The sequence below is a fragment of the Lithobates pipiens genome, unplaced genomic scaffold (genome assembly GCF_037356315.1).
Source record: "Lithobates pipiens isolate NorthernLeopardFrog02 unplaced genomic scaffold, aLitPip1_a1.2 Scaffold_19, whole genome shotgun sequence".
Classification (NCBI taxonomy): domain Eukaryota; kingdom Metazoa; phylum Chordata; class Amphibia; order Anura; family Ranidae; genus Lithobates; species Lithobates pipiens.
In genome coordinates, this window is record NW_027507764.1 from 593856372 (window position 1) to 593876900 (window position 20529).

A 20529-nucleotide genomic window follows, 5' to 3' on the forward strand; every position below is an offset into this window, starting at 1 on the left:
AGTAGGAGGATAGACGTAGGAGGATAGAAGTAGGAGGACAGAAGAAGGAGGACAGAAGAAGGAAGACAGAAGAAGGAGGACACAAGAAGTAGGACAGAAGTAGGAAGACAGAAGTAGGAGGATAGAAGTAGGAGGACAGAAGTAGGAGGATAGAAGTAGGAAGACAGATGTAGGACAGAAGTAGGAGGACACAAGAAGTAGGACAGAAGTAGGAGGACAGAAGTAGGAGGACAACAGAAGTAGGAGGACAGAAGAAGGAGGACAGAAGAAGGAGGACAGAAGTAGGAGGACAGAAGTAGGAGGACAGAAGAAGGAGGACAGAAGGAGGAGGACAGAAGAAGGAGGACAGAAGTAGGAGGACAGAAGTAGGAGGATAGACGTAGGAGGATAGAAGTAGGAGGACAGAAGTAGGAGGACAGAAATAGGAGGACAGAAGTAGGAGGACAGAAGAAGGAGGACAGAAGAAGGAAGACAGAAGAAGGAGGACACAAGAAGTAGGACAGAAGTAGGAAGACAGAAGTAGGAGGATAGAAGTAGGAGGACAGAAGTAGGAGGATAGAAGTAGGAAGACAGATGTAGGACAGAAGTAGGAGGACACAAGAAGTAGGACAGAAGTAGGAGGATAGAAGAAGGAGGACAGAAGAAGGAGGACAGAAGTAGGAGGACAACAGAATTAGGAGGACAGAAGAAGGAGGACAGAAGTAGGAGGACAGAAGAAGGAGGACAGAAGAAGGAGGACAGAAGGAGGAGGACAGAAGAAGGAGGACAGAAGAAGGAGGACAGAAGTAGGAGGACAGAAGAAGGAGGACAGAAGTAGGAGGACAGAAGAAGGAGGACAGAAGTAGGAGGACAGAAGAAGGAGGACAGAAGTAGGAGGACAGAAGAAGGAGGACAGAAGAAGAAGGACAGAAGTAGGAGGACAGAAGTAGGAGGACAGAAGAAGGAGGACAGAAGTAGGAGGACAGAAGAAGGAGGACAGAAGTAGGAGGACAGAAGAAGGAGGACAAAAGTAGGAGGACAGAAGAAGGAGGATAGAAGAAGGAGGACAGAAGAAGGAGGACAGAAGTAGGAGGACAACAGAAGTAGGAGGACAGAAGAAGGAGGACAGAAGAAGGAGGACAGAAGTAGGAGGACAGAAGGAGGAGGACAGAAGAAGGAGGACAGAAGAAGGAGGACAGAAGTAGGAGGACAGAAGAAGGAGGACAGAAGTAGGAGGACAGAAGAAGGAGGACAGAAGAAGGAGGACAGAAGTAGGAGGACAACAGAATTAGGAGGACAGAAGAAGGAGGACAGAAGAAGGAGGACAGAAGTAGGAGGACAGAAGAAGGAGGACAGAAGAAGGAGGACAGAAGGAGGAGGACAGAAGAAGGAGGACAGAAGAAGGAGGACAGAAGTAGGAGGACAGAAGAAGGAGGACAGAAGTAGGAGGACAGAAGAAGGAGGACAGAAGTAGGAGGACAGAAGAAGGAGGACAGAAGTAGGAGGACAGAAGAAGGAGGACAGAAGAAGAAGGACAGAAGTAGGAGGACAGAAGTAGGAGGACAGAAGAAGGAGGACAGAAGTAGGAGGACAGAAGAAGGAGGACAGAAGTAGGAGGACAGAAGAAGGAGGACAAAAGTAGGAGGACAGAAGAAGGAGGATAGAAGAAGGAGGACAGAAGAAGGAGGACAGAAGTAGGAGGACAACAGAAGTAGGATGACAGAAGAAGGAGGACAGAAGAAGGAGGACAGAAGGAGGAGGACAGAAGAAGGAGGACAGAAGAAGGAGGACAGAAGTAGGAGGACAGAAGAAGGAGGACAGAAGTAGGAGGACAGAAGAAGGAGGACAGAAGAAGGAGGACAGAAGTAGAAGGACAGAAGAAGGAGGACAGAAGTAGGAGGACAGAAGGAGGAGGACAGAAGAAGGAGGACAGAAGAAGGAGGACAGAAGTAGGAGGACAGAAGAAGGAGGACAGAAGTAGGAGGACAGAAGAAGGAGGACAGAAGAAGGAGGACAGAAGTAGGAGGACAGAAGAAGGAGGACAGAAGTAGGAGGACAGAAGAAGGAGGACAGAAGTAGAAGGACAGAAGAAGGAGGACAGAAGAAGGAGGACAGAAGAAGGAGGACAGAAGTAGGAGGACAGAAGTAGGAGGACAGAAGTAGGAGGACAGAAGAAGGAGGACAGAAGTAGGAGGACAGAAGAAGGAAGAAGGAGGACAGAAGTAGGAGGACAGAAGAAGGAGGACAGAAGTAGGAGGACAGAAGAAGGAGGACAGAAGTAGAAGGACAGAAGAAGGAGGACAGAAGAAGGAGGACAGAAGTAGGAGGACAGAAGAAGGAGGACAGAAGAAGGAGGACAGAAGTAGAAGGACAGAAGAAGGAGGACAGAAGAAGGAGGACAGAAGTAGGAGGACAGAAGAAGGAGGACAGAAGAAGGAGGACAGAAGTAGGAGGACAGAAGAAGGAGGACAGAAGAAGGAGGACAGAAGTAGAAGGACAGAAGAAGGAGGACAGAAGTAGGAGGACAGAAGAAGGAGGACAGAAGAAGGAGGACAGAAGTAGGAGGACAGAAGAAGGAGGACAGAAGTAGGAGAACAGAAGAAGGAGGACAGAAGTAGGAGGACAGAAGAAGGAGGACAGAAGAAGGACAGAAGGAGGAGGGCGAAATTCAGACTGAATGGGGATGAAGAAGTTTGTTCTCAGTCGGTTGTAGACAGGCAAGGAGTTTGAAGGAAAAGGGGAGCGAGGAGATGGGGTAGGAGGAGATGGGTAGGAGGAGATGGGGTAGGAGGAGATGGGGTAGGAGGAGATGGGTAGGAGGAGATGGGGTAGGAGGAGATGGGGTAGGAGGAGATGGGGTAGGAGGAGATGGGGTAGGAGGAGATGTGGTAGGAGGAGATGGGGTAGGAGGAGATGGGTAGGAGGAGATGGGGTAGGAGGAGATGGGTAGGAGGAGATGGGGTAGGAGGAGATGGGTAGGAGGAGATGGGTAGGAGGAGATGGGTAGGAGGAGATGGGTAGGAGGAGATGGGGTAGGAGGAGATGGGTAGGAGAAGATGGGGTAGGAGGAGATGGGTAGGAGGAGATGGGGTAGGAGGAGATGGGGTAGGAGGAGATGGGTAGGAGGAGATGGGTAGGAGAAGATGGGGTAGGAGGAGATGGGGTAGGAGGAGATGGGGTAGGAGGAGATGGGTAGGAGGAGATGGGGTAGGAGGAGATGGGGTAGGAGGAGATGGGGTAGGAGGAGATGGGTAGGAGGAGATGGGTAGGAGGAGATGGGGTAGGAGGAGATGGGGTAGGAGGAGATGGGTAGGAGGAGATGGGTAGGAGGAGATGGGGTAGGAGGAGATGGGGTAGGAGGAGATGGGTAGGAGGAGATGGGGTAGGAGGAGATGGGTAGGAGGAGATGGGGTAGGAGGAGATGGGGTAGGAGGAGATGGGTAGGAGGAGATGGGGTAGGAGGAGATGGATGGGGTAGGAGGAGATGGGTAGGAGGAGATGGGGTAGGAGGAGATGGGGTAGGAGGAGATGGGTAGGAGGAGATGGGGTAGGAGGAGATGGGGTAGGAGGAGATGGGTAGGAGGAGATGGGTAGGAGGAGATGGGGTAGGAGGAGATGGGTAGGAGGAGATGGGGTAGGAGGAGATGGGGTAGGAGGAGATGGGTAGGAGGAGATGGGGTAGGAGGAGATGGATGGGGTAGGAGGAGATGGGTAGGAGGAGATGGGGTAGGAGGAGATGGGGTAGGAGGAGATGGGTAGGAGGAGATGGGGTAGGAGGAGATGGGGTAGGAGGAGATGGGTAGGAGGAGATGGGGTAGGAGGAGATGGATGGGGTAGGAGGAGATGGGTAGGAGGAGATGGGGTAGGAGGAGATGGGGTAGGAGGAGATGGGTAGGAGGAGATGGGGTAGGAGGAGATGGGGTAGGAGGAGATGGGTAGGAGGAGATGGGTAGGAGGAGATGGGTAGGAGGAGATGGGGTAGGAGGAGATGGGTAGGAGGAGATGGGTAGGAGGAGATGGGGTAGGAGGAGATGGGGTAGGAGGAGATGGGTAGGAGGAGATGGGTAGGAGGAGATGGGGTAGGAGGAGATGGGGTAGGAGGAGATGGGTAGGAGGAGATGGGGTAGGAGGAGATGGGGTAGGAGGAGATGGATGGGGTAGGAGGAGATGGGGTAGGAGGAGGTTGTTATGGTGGGGGAGGTCCAGTGAAGACTTTTCGTGTCCTTTTATCTGGACAAATAATAGAATAGAAATGTATCTCCAGTCAGAGGATCTTCCTGATCAAAGTAGATAAAAAGGACATTTTCTTCAAATGTTGTCACATTTATTATCTATAGAACGGGTCTCCTTCCTAAACAAAGGGCAAGGTCAATATCCTTCAGACTTTAAAGGGGCCGGACTGTGGCCAGTAGCAGTAGAAAATGTCCAGGCTTCGGTAACAATGCCCCATCATTGTTATCAGTGGGAGGAATAGTGCCCCATCATTGTTATCAGTGGGAGGAATAGTGCCCCATCATTGTTATCAGTGGGAGGAATAGTGCCCCATCATTGTTATCAGTGGGAGGAATAGTGCCCCATCATTGGTATCAGTGGGAGGAATAGTGCCCCATCATTGGAGAAGCAGTACAGCTGTCTGCAGTGCCCATGTGCTAACAAGGAGCATGCTGATAGACAGAGCACGCATATGGCTATATATATACACAGAATCAGAATTCTTTTTTTTTTAAAGAGACAATGTTAAAAAAAAAAAAAAAAAAATTAGAAAAAAATAAAAGATTTTTAAAACGCCCCTCCCCCGCGAGCTCGCACAGCAAAGTAAACACCCACGTAAGTCGCACCCGCAAATGTAAATGATGTTGAAATCACACATGTGAGGCATCGCCGCGATCGTCAGAGTGAGAGCGATAATTCTAGCCCTAGACCTCCTCTGTGACTCTAACCTGGTAACCATTCTTTTTTTTTTCAAGCGTTGCCTATGGAGATGTTTAGGTACCGTCATTTTTCACCATTTCCACAAGCGCGCAATTTCAAAACATGACATGTTGGGTATCTATTTACTCGGCGTGACATCATCTTTCACATTATACAAAAAAAATTTGGCTGACTTTACTGCTTATTTTTTAATTCATGAAAGTGTCTTCTTTCCCAAAAAATTGCATTTGAATGACCGCTGCGCAAATTCCGTGTCACAGAAAATATTGCAGCGATCGCCATTTTATTCTCTGGGGTCTCTGCTAAAAAATATGTACTGTGTATAATACTCGGGGGGTTCTAAGTAATTTTCTAGCAAAAAATATGGACTTTAACTTGTCAGAAATAGGCGGGGGCATGAAAGGGTTAAATGCTGAGCACTAAAGAAACAACATTAGGCCTCATGCACACGGACGTTTTTACAGCCGCTTTTTTGAGCTTTTTTTGCAGCTTAAAAAGGCCTGTCCATGTTAGTCTATGGCTTCATGCCCACCTAGGCGTTTTTGAGCTGCAAATGGCATAGGCGTTTTTAAGCTGTAAAAAAAACCCAGGACCAGTGCGTTCCGTGGCGTGGAGCTCGAGCTGTAAAAACGCGAATCGCGCACAAACGCGCAAAAACGCCAATGCAAAACGCTGTAAAAATCAAGTTTTTAACGACGATTTTTCCAGGCGTCGGAGCTAGCTTTGCAGCCAGTTTTTTAAAACGTCCGTGTGCATGAGCACTTAAAATGGGGAAAAAAAGATACAAATGTTACAATGTTTATATAGAAATGTTACAATGTTTATATAGAAATGTTACAATGTTATCTGAAATGTATCACTCTGCTCCATAGGAATGTACAGGGGAGATGAATAGGGACTTCCAGGCAGGGCCGGATTAACATAGGGGCTATTGGAGCTGCAGCTCCAGGCCCCTTTCTCAAGATAGGCCCATTTGCCCAAAAAAAAAGAAAATAAAAATAAATAAAAAAAAAAAAATTAAAAAAAATCGACTTCGAGGATTGTAGCTCGGCGATCAGGAGTCACAGAGACCCCATATTTGGTGGGTAGGTAGCTAAAGACCCCCTCCAGCACTGGTTAAAATATGGGGCTGCTATCATCTATGGTTCCGGAGATACAGGTCTCTTTGCGCAGCCTGTCAGAAGCTACATACAGAGCGGCAGTATAGATACAAGCTGGAACGCTCTGCAGCAGACGGAGAGGATGACATCACAGTGCTTATAATAATTATTTGTATATTACTTATGATAATTAACCCCTTGGCAACCAGGCCCATTCTGAGACTTCTCTCCTACATGTAAAAATCATCATTTTTTTATGCTAGAAAATTACTCAAGCATTATATATTGTTTTAGCAGACACCCTATGGAATAAAATGGTGGTATTTGCAACTTTTTATGTTGGAAAGAAACTGTTTCATTCATAAAAAAAACACTAAAGTTATCACGATTTTTTGTTGTGTATTAAACCATGCTTTACATTTTTTTACAGGTTACGTGTTTAGAGTTACAGAGGAGGTCTAGTGCTAGAATTATTGCTCTCGCTCTAATGATCTTGGCGTATGTAACCTGTGTGTATCTGGCTCTGATACTAACCAGTGCCTACCCAGGGACTGACTAGTATCTCTCCCCAGCCTGTCCCCACACACCCTCTCACCCGCTGACCTGTGAATGGGGCGATCACTCCCGCAGTGTTATTGTGTTCTGCCAGTGAATACAATGATTAGTGTTGCTAACTATAGCTGGCAGCACTGATTGTTTTGGGGAAAACCTGACAGGCTGGTTGCACTCAAGTCGGTTAATAGGTTGACTTGTGTAAAACCAGCTAGCCCATACATAGATCGACTATGGCTGGTCTCTGCTTAATTGGTGTAATTTCAATCCATGTCTGGCCAGCTTAACCACTACGCAGTCCCTAAACATCCTTCCACAAACCTTTACATTTTTCCTTCCCAGATTACTTCATCCTCCTCTCCTATACATAGTGCCCACTGTCATACTCTCCACACTCCTCTCCTATACATAGTGCCCACTGTCATACTCTCCACACTTCTCTCCTATACATAGTGCCCACTGTCATACTCTCCACACTTCTCTCCTATACATAGTGCCCAGTGTCATACTCTCCACACTTCTCTCCTATACATAGTGCCCACTGTCATACTCTCCACACTTCTCTCCTATACATAGTGCCCACTGTCATACTCTCCACACTTCTCTCCTGTACATACTGCTCACTGTCATACTCTCCACACTTCTCTCCTATACATAGTGCCCACTGTCATACTCTCCACACTCCTCTCCTGTACATAGTGCCCACTGTCATACTCTCCACACTTCTCTCCTATACATAACGCCCGCTGTCATATCCTACACTCTCCTCACCTGTACATAGTGCCCGCTGTCATACACTTCTCTCATGTACATAGTGTCAACTGTCGTACCCTTCACACTCCTCTCCTATACAGTGCCCAACGACATACCCTCCATACTCCTCTCCTATACATAGTGCCCACCGCCATACCCTCCATACTCCTCTCCTATACATAGTGCCCACTGCTATACCCTCCATACTCCTCTCCTGTACATACTACTCACTGTCATACCCTCCACACTCCTCTCCTATACATAGTGCCCACTGTCATACCTCCAACACTTCTCTCCTATACATAGTGCCCACTGTCATACCCTCCACACTCCTCTCCTGTACATACTACTCACTATCATACCCTCCATACTCCTCTCATATACATAGTGCCCACTGTCATACCTCCAACACTTCTCTCCTATACATAGTGCCCACTGCCATACCTCCAACACTTCTCGCCTATACATAGTGCCCACTGTCATACCCTCCACACTCCTCTCCTGTACATACTACTCACTATCATACCCTCCATACTCCTCTCATATACATAGTGCCCACTGTCATACCTCCAACACTTCTCTCCTATACATAGTGCCCACTGTCATACCCTCCACTCCTGTACATACTACTAACTTTCATACCCTCCATACTCCTCTCCTATACATAGTGCCCACCATCATACCCTCCCTCCACACTCCTCTCCTGTAATTACTGCTTACTTTCCTACTCTCCTGTACATAGTGCCCACTGTCATACCCTCCACACTCTTCTCTTATACATAGTGCCCAATTTCATACCCTCTACACTCCTCTGCTGTGCATACAGCCCACTGTCTTACCCTTCACACTCCTCTCCTGTACATAGTGCCTTCTGCCATACCCTCTGCACTCCTCTCATGTACATAGGGCCCACTGTTAGACCCTCAACATTCCTCTCCCTCACCTGCACATACTTCCCACTTTTATACCATCCACACTCCTCCCCTATGCCTCTTACCCACAAAAACTGTTCTTTAAAATTATATGTTAAAATTATATGTGCCTCAATGTTATCAGCTCTAGAATGGGCACTTTTGTCAGTTCAACTAAAGGAAATCTCACAGTCCTAATATTTGTTCTGCCCCATTATTAGTACTTATTTTATTTTGTAATGACTATTGTGATGTATAGAGGAACACGGGGGATGTCAGCTACTCTAAATATAGCACTTGGAAAAAAAGCGTCCCTAAAATATATTTGAAATGTTGACAACCATGTACTTAGGCACTGTCCAAGGGCCACAGGGTCAGTAGGGGCCCCATGAGAGGCTCCGGTGATAGTAAAGCGGTAGTAAACTTTTCTAACATTACTACTTTTTAGAGGCCCTTGGGGAGATTATGCAATAATGTACAAGTGTGCCCAGCATATTAGCACATTAGGGCAGGGCTCGACAAAACCCGGGCGCCAGGTCGCATTGGCGACTAGAATTAGCGACTGGCGCCTGGGGCAGCACAGCTGGGGGTATCCTGTCTCCGTGGACCCCCCCAGTGTGATTGCGTCGGGCCGCGCCGCCGGCGGCCGGTAATTGAGCCCCCGGCTTTGAGGCCTTCTGTGATGCTAGCTATTCCCTTCTGTGATCCTATTCCTTCTGGAATCTGGCGCCATCTTGTGGTGGCCGTTGGAATTACAACCATTAATGATTAATGCTAATAGATCTCCTTCCATTTACTTAGAAAACCTAAACATTACATACATACATATATATGTATGTGTGTGTATATATATATATATATATATATATATATATATATATATATATATATATATATATATACACATACATACATACACGCACTTTTTTTTTCTTTTTTATTCTAACAAACTAGAGAGTAAAATGGTGGTCGTTGCAATAATGTCTGTCACACCATATTTGCACAGCGTACTTACAAGCGCACTTTTTTTGGGGAAAAAATAATTTATTTAATAAAAAAAAATAAGACAACAGTAAAGTTAGCCCAATTTTTTTTATATTGTGAAAGATAATGTTACGCTGAGTAAATTGATACCCAACATGTCATGCTTCAAAATTGTGCCCGCTCATGGAATGGCGACAAACTTTTACCCTTTAAAATCTCCATAGGCGACGTTTAAAAAATTCTACAGGTTGCACGTTTTGAGTTACAGAGGAGGTCTGGGGCTAGAATTATTGCTCTTACTCTACCAATCGCAGTGATACCTTACATGTGTGGTTTGAACATTGCTTTCATATATGCGTTCGCTTCTGCACGCAAGCTTGGCGGGACAGGGCGCATTTAAATTTTTTTTTTTTTTCTTATTTTTAACTTTTATTTTTATTTTTTTTCACTGTTCTTTTAAAAAAAAAAAATGTGTGTCACTTTTATTCCTATTACAAGGAATGTAAAAATCCTTTGTAATAGAAAAAAGCATGACAGGTCCTCTTATATATGAGATTCGGGGGGTCAGAGAGACCTCACATCTCATATTTACACTAAAATGCAATTTAAAAAAAAATCGTCATTTGAAAAAAATAAAACAAATAAAATGTCCCTCTAATAGCTATGGACAATGACTTGGAGACAGGTGGGGGGGCTGGGGGCGCTATCTTCCCCTCACTCGTCTCCATGTCAGGCCAGGGACAGGTCCAGATCGCCGTCACGGACTTGGCTCCTAACTTTTTTAGCTGGCTCCTAGATTCCAAGCAAATTTGTCAACCCCTGCATTAGGGTACACTTAAATTGTCAGACTGAGCCCTCCAGTGCTGTGCTGTGATCAGTCTGGCGGGGCCCGGGCACTTCCATCTTCACCCGGTCTTCCTTCTGGGTTCTGTGCCTTCCGTCATTTGCCTTGGCCAGGCTGCGTTGATGTCATTCCCTCTTTCTCCCATCCCCCCCTTTCTCTCTCATCCTCCCTCCCTTACCCCTCACACCTCTTTCACCCCCTTTCTCTCTCTCTCTCTTCCTCCCTCTCTCTCTTTAATTGAATTTGTTATAACAAAAAAGTTTATTTTTATTTATTTATTGTTTATAAAAGGCCTCATCAAAATCCTCAGCACCAGGCCCACGATGTTCTTAATCTGGCCCTGCTTCCAGGGACAATCATTGCTGTCCCTACAATGACTCTGATTCCCTATACATTATATATGGGGGGCGGAGCTCTGCTCCATAGGGATGTACTGGGGAGATGAATGGGGACTTCCAGGGACAATATATAAGGGGGCGGAGCTCTGCTCCATAGGGATGTACAGGGGGATATTAATAGGGACTTCCAGGGACAATAATTCCTGTCCCTACAATGACTCTGAGTCCCTATACATTATATATAAGGCGAGAAGAGCTCTGCTCCATAGGGATGTACAGGGGGAGATGAATAGGGACTTCCAGGGACAATAATTGCTGTCCCTACAATGACTCTGAGTCCCTATACATTATATAAGGTGGGCTGGGCTCTGCTCCATAGGGATGTACAGGGGGGGATGAATAGGGACTTCCAGGGACAATTATCATCCCTGTCCCTACAATGACTCTGAGTCCCTATACATTATATATAAGGGGGCTGGGCTCTGCTCCATAGGGATGTACAGAGGAGATGAATGGGGACTTCCAGGGACAATCATCATCCCTGTCCCTACAATGACTCTGGGTCCCTATACATTATATATAAGGGGGGCAGAGCTCTGCTCCATAGGGATGTACAGGGGGATATTAATAGGGACTTCCAGGGACAATAATTCCTGTCCCTACAATGACTCTGAGTCCCTATACATTATATATAAGGCGAGAAGAGCTCTGGTCCATAGGGATGTACAGGGGGAGATGAATAGGGACTTCCAGGGACAATAATTGCTGTCCCTACAATGACTCTGAGTCCCTATACATTATATAAGGTGGGCTGGGCTCTGCTCCATAGGGATGTACAGGGGGGGATGAATAGGGACTTCCAGGGACAATTATCATCCCTGTCCCTACAATGACTCTGAGTCCCTATACATTATATATAAGGGGGCTGGGCTCTGCTCCATAGGGATGTACAGAGGAGATGAATGGGGACTTCCAGGGACAATCATCATCCCTGTCCCTACAATGACTCTGGGTCCCTATACATTATATATAAGGGGGGCAGAGCTCTGCTCCATAGGGATGTACAGGGGGATATTAATAGGGACTTCCAGGGACAATAATTCCTGTCCCTACAATGACTCTGAGTCCCTATACATTATATATAAGGCGAGAAGAGCTCTGGTCCATAGGGATGTACAGGGGGAGATGAATAGGGACTTCCAGGGACAATAATTGCTGTCCCTACAATGACTCTGAGTCCCTATACATTATATAAGGTGGGCATGGCTCTGCTCCATAGGGATGTACAGGGTGGGATGAATAGGGACTTCCAGGGACAATTATCATCCCTGTCCCTACAATGACTCTGAGTCCCTATACATTATATATGGGGGGCTGGGCTCTGCTCCATAGGGATGTACAGAGGAGATGAATGGGGACTTCCAGGGACAATAATTCCTGTCCCTACAATGACTCTGAGTCCCTATACATTATATATAAGGGGGCTGGGCTCTGCTCCATAGGGATGTACAGAGGAGATGAATGGGGACTTCCAGGGACAATAATTCCTGTCCCTACAATGACTCTGAGTCCCTATACATTATATATAAGGGGGCTGGGCTCTGCTCCATAGGGATGTACAGGGGAGATGAATGGGGACTTCCAGGGACAATAATTCCTGTCCCTACAATGACTCTGAGTCCCTATACATTATACAAGGGGGGCTAGGCTCTGCTCCATAGGGATGTACAGTGGGAAATGAATGGGGACTTCCAGGGACAATCATTGCTGTCCCTACAATGACTCTGAGTCCCTATACATTATATATAAGGGGGGCGGAGCTCTGCTCCATAGGGATGTACAGGGGAGATGAATATTGACTTCCAGGGACAATAATTGCTGTCCCTACAATGACTCTGAGTCCCTATACATTATATAAGGTGGGCATGGCTCTGCTCCATAGGGATGTACAGGGGAGATGAATGGGGACTTCCAGGGACAATCATCATCCCTGTCCCTACAATGACTCTGAGTCCCTATACATTATATATAAGGGGGCTGGGCTCTGCTCCATAGGGATGTACAGGGGGAGATGAATGGGGACTTCCAGGGACAATCACCCCTATCCCTACAATGAATCTGAGTCCCTATACATTATATATGGGGGGCTGGGCTCTGCTCCATAGGGATGTACAGGGGAGATGAATGGGGACTTCCAGGGACAATCACCCCTATCCCTACAATGAATCTGAGTCCCTATACATTATATATAAGGGGGCTGGGCTCTGCTCCATAGGGATGTACAGGGGGAGATGAATGGGGACTTCCAGGGACAATCACCCCTATCCCTACAATGAATCTGAGTCCCTATACATTATATATGGGGGGCTGGGCTCTGCTCCATAGGGATGTACAGGGGAGATGAATGGGGACTTCCAGGGACAATCACCCCTATCCCTACAATGAATCTGAGTCCCTATACATTATATATAAGGGGGCGGAGCTCTGCTCCATAGGGATGTACAGGGGGAGATGAATGGGGACTTCCAGGGACAATCACCCCTATCCCTACAATGAATCTGAGTCCCTATACATTATATATGGGGGGCTGGGCTCTGCTCCATAGGGATGTACAGGGGGATGAATGGGGACTTCCAGGGACAATCATTCCTGTCCCTACAATGACTCTGGGTCCCTATACATTATATATAAGGGGGCGGAGCTCTGCTCCATAGGGATGTACAGGGGGAGATGAATGGGGACTTCCAGGGACAATCACCCCTATCCCTACAATGAATCTGAGTCCCTATACATTATATATGGGGGGCTGGGCTCTGCTCCATAGGGATGTACAGGGGAGATGAATGGGGACTTCCAGGGACAATCATTCCTGTCCCTACAATGACTCTGGGTCCCTATACATTATATATAAGGGGGCGGAGCTCTGCTCCATAGGGATGTACAGGGGGAGATGAATGGGGACTTCCAGGGACAATCACCCCTATCCCTACAATGAATCTGAGTCCCTATACATTATATATGGGGGGCTGGGCTCTGCTCCATAGGGATGTACAGGGGGAGATGAATGGGACTTCCAGGGACAATCACCCCTATCCCTACAATGAATCTGAGTCCCTATACATTATATATGGGGGGCTGGGCTCTGCTCCATAGGGATGTACAGGGATGAATGGGGACTTCCAGGGACAATCATCCCTGTCCCTATAAATGATATATAAGGAGGGCTGAGCTCTGTAGCTGGCGGTGGGGGGAGGGGAGCCCTGGGGGATTCTGGGAGTCGTAGTCTGCGCTCAGCAAACATTAACCAGGAAGGCGATTGCTGGAGGAGCGCAGTGCATGATGGGAAGAGGCTTTGCTCCTGAGCTGTGGACTATGCAGAGTGTTTAACCCTTGCGGTGCTGTGTGGCTGGGCGAGCAAAGAAAAAAAAAGAAGGGTGACAGAGAGACCCACAGCAGCCTGCATGTCCCATCCCCCTCCCTGCTCAGGTTGGAGCCCAAGAGCTGACACTCCAATGCCACCCCCCTGCAGCCTCCTGTCACCTGCCTCTCCCTGGATCCCCTGATCTCCTCCTCCTCTGACCGGCCTGAGACTTCCAGCCCTGCCCTGGGGTGCAAAGTACCCTCCGAGCCTGACCGGGCACCGCCACCATGGCCGCCATGTGGGTGAGTACCCCCCAGAATCATAATTCTCTGCCTCTGCGGGGTGATTGTTAGGAGTAGATGCTGCATAGGGTTGGGGGGAGGGGGGGAGGGCAGCCTGCTGGGAGCTGTAGTTCTACAAAATAGTCGCCCCCCGTGGCTGTGTACACAGCAACTGCTAATGTTTACACCAAGCCGTGTCCTGCACTGATGAGACGAGGAAGACGGGAAACATCTGTATGTATCCCTGTGTGTAGGATGTGTGTGGGCTATCAACCCAGCAGAGCTCAGACTGGGAGAGGGAGAAGCAGCACAGCTGTCTGCAGTGCCCATGTGCTAACAAGTAGCATGCTGATAGGCAGAGTAAGCATATGGCTATGTAGTGTGTGTATATATATATATATATTACATACACACGGGGGGGGGGGGGGGGGGGGTTAACGATCGTCTCCCCTGCAGATTGTGTAAGTTTGCCCACTTACAAAGAAATGAAGAGTCTATAATTTTTCTCAGAGGTGTATTTTATATGATAGAGACAGAATATCAACCAAAAATCCAGAAAAAAAACAGGATATAAATGGAGTAAAATAAGTATTTGATCCCCAACCAAGCAACAATAACCCTCCCCCCACAGACTGGCTCCAGTAGGTGCTCATGTGGTGCACAGATCAGTCCCGTCAATGTAAGAAGGTTCTCCTAACGACAACTCGTTATGTGTATAGAAGACTCCTGTCCACAGAATCCCTTCCCTCCAATCCTCACCATCATGGGGAAGAGCAAAGATCTGTCAGAGGACGTCGGGGAGAAGATTAGAGACCTGCACAAGGCTGCGCAAGAAGCTTGGCGAGAAGAAGACGAGTGTTGGAGGGATTGGATGAAATACAAAATAACCATCAATGGTCCTCGGTCTGGAGCTCCATGGAAGATTTCTCCTCATGGGGTGAGGATGGTCATGAGAAAAGTGAGGGATCCGCCCAGAACTACACAGGGAGGAGCTTGTGAAGGATCTCAAGGCAGTTGGGACCACAGTCACCAAACCAACCATTAGTGACACAATACACCGCAAAGAACTGAACTCCTGCAGTGCCCGCAAGGTCCTCCTCCTCAGGAAGACACATGTACAGGTCCTCCTCCTCAGGAAGACACATGTACAGGTCCTCCTCCTCAGGAAGACACATGTGCAGGTCCTCCTCCTCAGGAAGACACATGTACAGGTCCCCCTCCTCAGGAAGACACATGTACAGGTCCCCCTCCTCAGGAAGACACATGTACAGGTCCCCCTCCTCAGGAAGACACATGTACAGGTCCCCCTCCTCAGGAAGGCACATGTACAGGTCCTCCTCCTCAGGAAGACACATGGACAGGTCCCCCTCCTCAGGAAGACACATGTACAGGTCCTCTTCCTCAGGAAGACACATGTACAGGTCCCCCTCCTCAGGAAGACACATGTACAGGTCCTCCTCCTCAGGAAGACACATGTACAGGTCCTCCTCCTCAGGAAGACACATGTACAGGTCCTCCTCCTCAGGAAGACACATGTACAGGTCCTCCTCCTCAGGAAGACACATGTACAGGTCCCCCTCCTCAGGAAGACACATGTACAGGTCCCCCTCCTCAGGAAGACACATGTACAGGTCCCCCTCCTCAGGAAGACACATGTACAGGTCCTCCTCCTCAGGAAGACACATGTACAGGTCCACCTCCTCAGGAAGACACATGTACAGGTCCACCTCCTCAGGAAGACACATGTACAGGTCCCCCTCCTCAGGAAGACACATGTACAGGTCCCCCTCCTCAGGAAGGCACATGTACAGGTCCACCTCCTCAGGAAGACACATGTACAGGTCCCCCTCCTCAGGAAGACACATGTACAGGTCCCCCTCCTCAGGAAGACACATGTACAGGTCCCCCTCCTCAGGAAGACACATGTACAGGTCCCCCTCCTCAGGAAGACACATGTACAGGTCCCCCTCCTCAGGAAGGCACATGTACAGGTCCACCTCCTCAGGAAGACACATGTACAGGTCCCCCTCCTCAGGAAGGCACATGTACAGGTCCACCTCCTCAGGAAGACACATGTACAGGTCCCCCTCCTCAGGAAGACACATGTACAGGTCCACCTCCTCAGGAAGACACATGTACAGGTCCCCCTCCTCAGGAAGACACATGTACAGGTCCCCCTTCTCAGGAAGACACATGTACAGGTCCCCCTCCTCAGGAAGACACATGTACAGGTCCCCCTCCTCAGGAAGACACATGTACAGGTCCCCCTCCTCAGGAAGACACATGTACAGGTCCCCCTCCTCAGGAAGACACATGTACAGGTCCACCTCCTCAGGAAGACACATGTACAGGTCCCCCTCCTCAGGAAGACACATGTACAGGTCCCCCTTCTCAGGAAGACACATGTACAGGTCCCCCTCCTCAGGAAGACACATGTACAGGTCCCCCTCCTCAGGAAGACACATGTACAGGTCCCCCTCCTCAGGAAGACACATGTACAGGTCCACCTCCTCAGGAAGACACATGTACAGGTCCCCCTCCTCAGGAAGACACATGTACAGGTCCCCCTTCTCAGGAAGACACATGTACAGGTCCACCTCCTCAGGAAGACACATGTACAGGTCCCCCTCCTCAGGAAGACACATGTACAGGTCCCCCTCCTCAGGAAGACACATGTACAGGTCCCCCTCCTCAGGAAGACACATGTACAGGTCCCCCTCCTCAGGAAGACACATGTACAGGTCCCCCTCCTCAGGAAGACACATGGACTGGAATGTCTGAAGTCTACCAATGAACATCTAAATGACTCAGAGAAGGATCGGGGAGAAAGTTCTGTGGTCAGATGAGACCAAAATTCAGCTCATTGGCATCAACTCAACTCGCCGTGTTTGCAGGAAGAAAAATGGTGACTATGACCCTAAGAACACCATCCCTACAGTCACACACAGAGGTGGGAACATGGACACCGTCCCTACAGTCACACACGGAGGGGGGAACATGAACACCATCCCTACAGTCACACACGGAGGGGGGAACATGAACACCATCCCTACAGTCACACACGGAGGGGGGAACATGAACACCATCCCTACAGTCACACACGGAGGGGGAACATGAACACCATCCCTACAGTCACACACGGAGGGGGAACATGATACTTTGGGGCTGTTTCTCGGATAAAGGTTCAGGCCGACTTTGCCGCATTGAGGGGCCAATGGACGGGGGTCATGTATTGTAAGATCTTGGAGGAGAACCTTCTTCCCTCATCCAGAACACTGAAGATGGGTCATGGACGGGTCTTCCAGCATGACAATCACCTAAAACATATCGGCAAGGCATTATTTCCAAAACTGAGGTGAAGCCACCAAATCAAATGATACCACATCCCAAATAAATATACAAATATAGAACAGGGAAAGAGGTAACCAACCTCGCGGGACTTTTTAAGGGTATCAATTAAACATAATATAGGGAGGACCCATAGGGATCAAACACATAGACCAAAGATAAAAAAAATCTCAGAGTTTATTACAAAAGACAAAAAAAAGAAACAATTTATGCTAAAAACATAATACATAAAGATCCATCCAATACACGAAGATTTTGGAGAATTTCTTTTGAATTCAATCAATATAGTTTATACCGCTATCGACATGTTTCACTCAAAACGAGTTTCATCAGGAGCTTTATATGAATAGATATAACGTTGTAATACTGTATGGATAGACACATAATAGATTATATAATAGATATATTTCTATATATGATGTGACTATTTATTTCTCTGTTTTATATCTAATATATACAGTGGTGTGAAAAGTGTTTGCCCCCTTCCTCATTTCCTGTTCCTTTGCATGTTTGTCACACTTAAGGGTCGGTTCACACTGCAGGCGAGGCGACTCCGACTTGCCTCGCGGCGACCTGCCGCGACCTCAGCGGCAACTTGCAGATGACTTCTGTATAGAAGTCAATGCAAGTCGCCCCGAGGTCGCCCGAAAGTAGTACAGGAACCTTTTTTCTGAGTCGGAGCGACTCGAGTCGCTCCTCTCAGAACGGTTCCATTGTACAGAACGGGGGCGACTTGCGAGAGCGAGGCGAGGCGAGTCGTGTCGCCTCGCTTCGCCCGCTGTGTGAACCGGCTCTTAGTGTTTCGGAACATCAAACCAATTTAAACAATAGTCAAGGACAACACAAGTAAACACAAAATGCAATTTGTAAATGAAGGTGTTTATTATTAAAGGTGAAAAAAAATCCAAACCATCATGGCCCTGTGTGAAAAAGTGATTGCCCCCCTTGTTAAAACATACTATAACTGTGGTTGTCCACACCTGAGTTCAATTTCTCTAGCCACACCCAGGCCTGATTATTGCCACACCTGTTCACAATCAAGGCATCACTTAAATAGGAGCTGCTTGACACAGTAAGGTCCACCAGAAGATCCTTAAAAGCTACACATCATGCCGAGACCCAAAGAAATTCAGGAACAATTGAGAAAGAAAGTAATTGAGATCTATCAGTCTGGAAAGGGTTATAAAGCCATTTCCAAAGCTTTGGGAATCCAGCGAACCACAGTGAGAGCCATTATCCACAAATGGCGAAGACATGGAACAGTGGTGAACCTTCCCAGGAGTGGCCGGCCGCCCAAAATTACCCCAAGAGCGCAGCGACGACTCATCCAAGAGGTCACAAAAGACCCCACAACAACGTCCAAGGAACTGCAGGCCTCACTTGCCTCAGTTAAGGTCAGCGTTCATGCCTCCACCATCAGGAAAAGACTGGGCAAAAATGGCCTGCATGGCAGAGTTCCAAGGAGAAAACCACTGCTGAGCAAAAAGAACATCAAAGCTCGTCTCAATTTCTCCACAACACATCTTGATGATCCCCAAGACTTTTGGGACAACATTCTGTGGAGCGATGAGACAAAAGTGGAACTCTTTGGAAGGTGTGTGTCCAAGTATATCTGGCGTAGAAGGAACACTGCATTTCATAAAAAGAACATTATACCAACAGTAAAATATGGTGGTGGTAGTGTGATGGTCTGGGGCTGTTTTGCTGCTTCAGGACCTGGAAGACTTGCCGTGATAAAAGGAACTATGAATTCTGCTGTCTACCAAGAGATCCTGAAGGAGAATGTCCGACCATCTGTTCGTGTACTCAAGCTGAAACCAACTTGGGTTCTGCAGCAGGACAATGATCCTAAACACACCAGCAAGTCCACCACCGAATGGCTGAAGAAAAACAAAATGAAGACTTTGGAGTGGCCTAGCCAAAGTCCTGACCTGAATCCTATTGAGATGTTGTGGTATGACCTTAAAAAGGCCGTTCATGCTGGAAAACCCTCTAATGTAACTGAATTAGGACAATTCTGCAAAGATGAGTGGGCCAAAATTCCTCCAGGACGCTGTAAAAGCCTCATTGCACGTTATCGCAAACGCTTGGTTGCAGTTGTTGCTGCTAAGGGTGGCCCAACCAGTTATTAGGTTTAGGGGGCAATCACTTTTTCACACAGGGCCATGATGGTTTGGATTTTTTTTCACCTTTAATAATAAACACCTTCATTTACAAATTGCATTTTGTGTTTACTTGTGTTGTCCTTGACTATTGTTTAAATTGGTTTGATGTTCCGAAACACTTAAGTGTGACAAACATGCAAAGGAACAGGAAATGAGGAAGGGGGCAAACACTTTTTCACACCACTGTATATATATATGGTTATTTGTGAAACATTTTTTGTAATGTTCTATTTAAGCTTCTGTATCTAATCTATTATGTGTCTATCCATACAGTATTACAACGTTATACATACATGTTCGCTTCACAGAACAGCTGTATTTATACTGAGATGAAATGACACACAGGTGGACTCTATTTACGAATTGGGTGACTTCTGAAGGCAATTGGTTCCTCTAGATTTTAGTTAGGGGTATCAGAGTAAAGGGGGCTGAAAACAAATGACCCTCATAAGTTTCACATATTTATTTGTATAATTTATAATTTTCCTTCCACTTCACAATTATGTGACACTTTGTGTTGGTCCATCACATAAAATCACAATAAAATACATTTATGTTTTTGGTTGTAACATGACAAGATGTGGGGAATGTCAAGGGTATGAATACTTTTTCAAGGGACTGTATTATATATATATAAATGGTTAAAATAAGTATTGAACACATCACCATTTTTTTTCTATTGACATGAAATGTTCCCCACATGTCGGTAACAATCCATACATACAAAGATACCAAAACAAATCCATTCAGAAATGAAGTTCCGTGTAATAAAATGGAAGGACACCGGGACAAATTATTGAACCCTCTCACTGAAACGTATTTAATATTTGGTACAAAATCCTTTGTTGGTGATGACGGCATCAAGACTCCGCCTCCTGTATGGAGAAACCAGTCACATGTGTTGCTCAGGTGAGATTCTTCAAATCTTGAAGGTCCCGTGGGCCTCTTCTAGGAACTCTGATCTTTAGTTCTTGCCATAGA

At 47.2% G+C, this 20529-nt stretch overlaps 1 protein-coding gene across 1 annotated transcript in view; it reads left to right on the forward strand.

Annotated features, from left to right (window-relative positions):
* Positions 1-13708: 13708 nt before the first annotated feature.
* The window catches only part of LOC143998142 (uncharacterized), a 69720-nt gene continuing 62899 nt past the window's right edge, over positions 13709-20529 (forward strand). Inside the window, exon 1 of the mRNA XM_077493883.1 lies at positions 13709-14056. Within this exon, the coding sequence (XP_077350009.1) occupies positions 14042-14056 (15 nt within the window). The 5' untranslated portion in view covers positions 13709-14041. The remainder of the gene's footprint in view (positions 14057-20529) is intronic.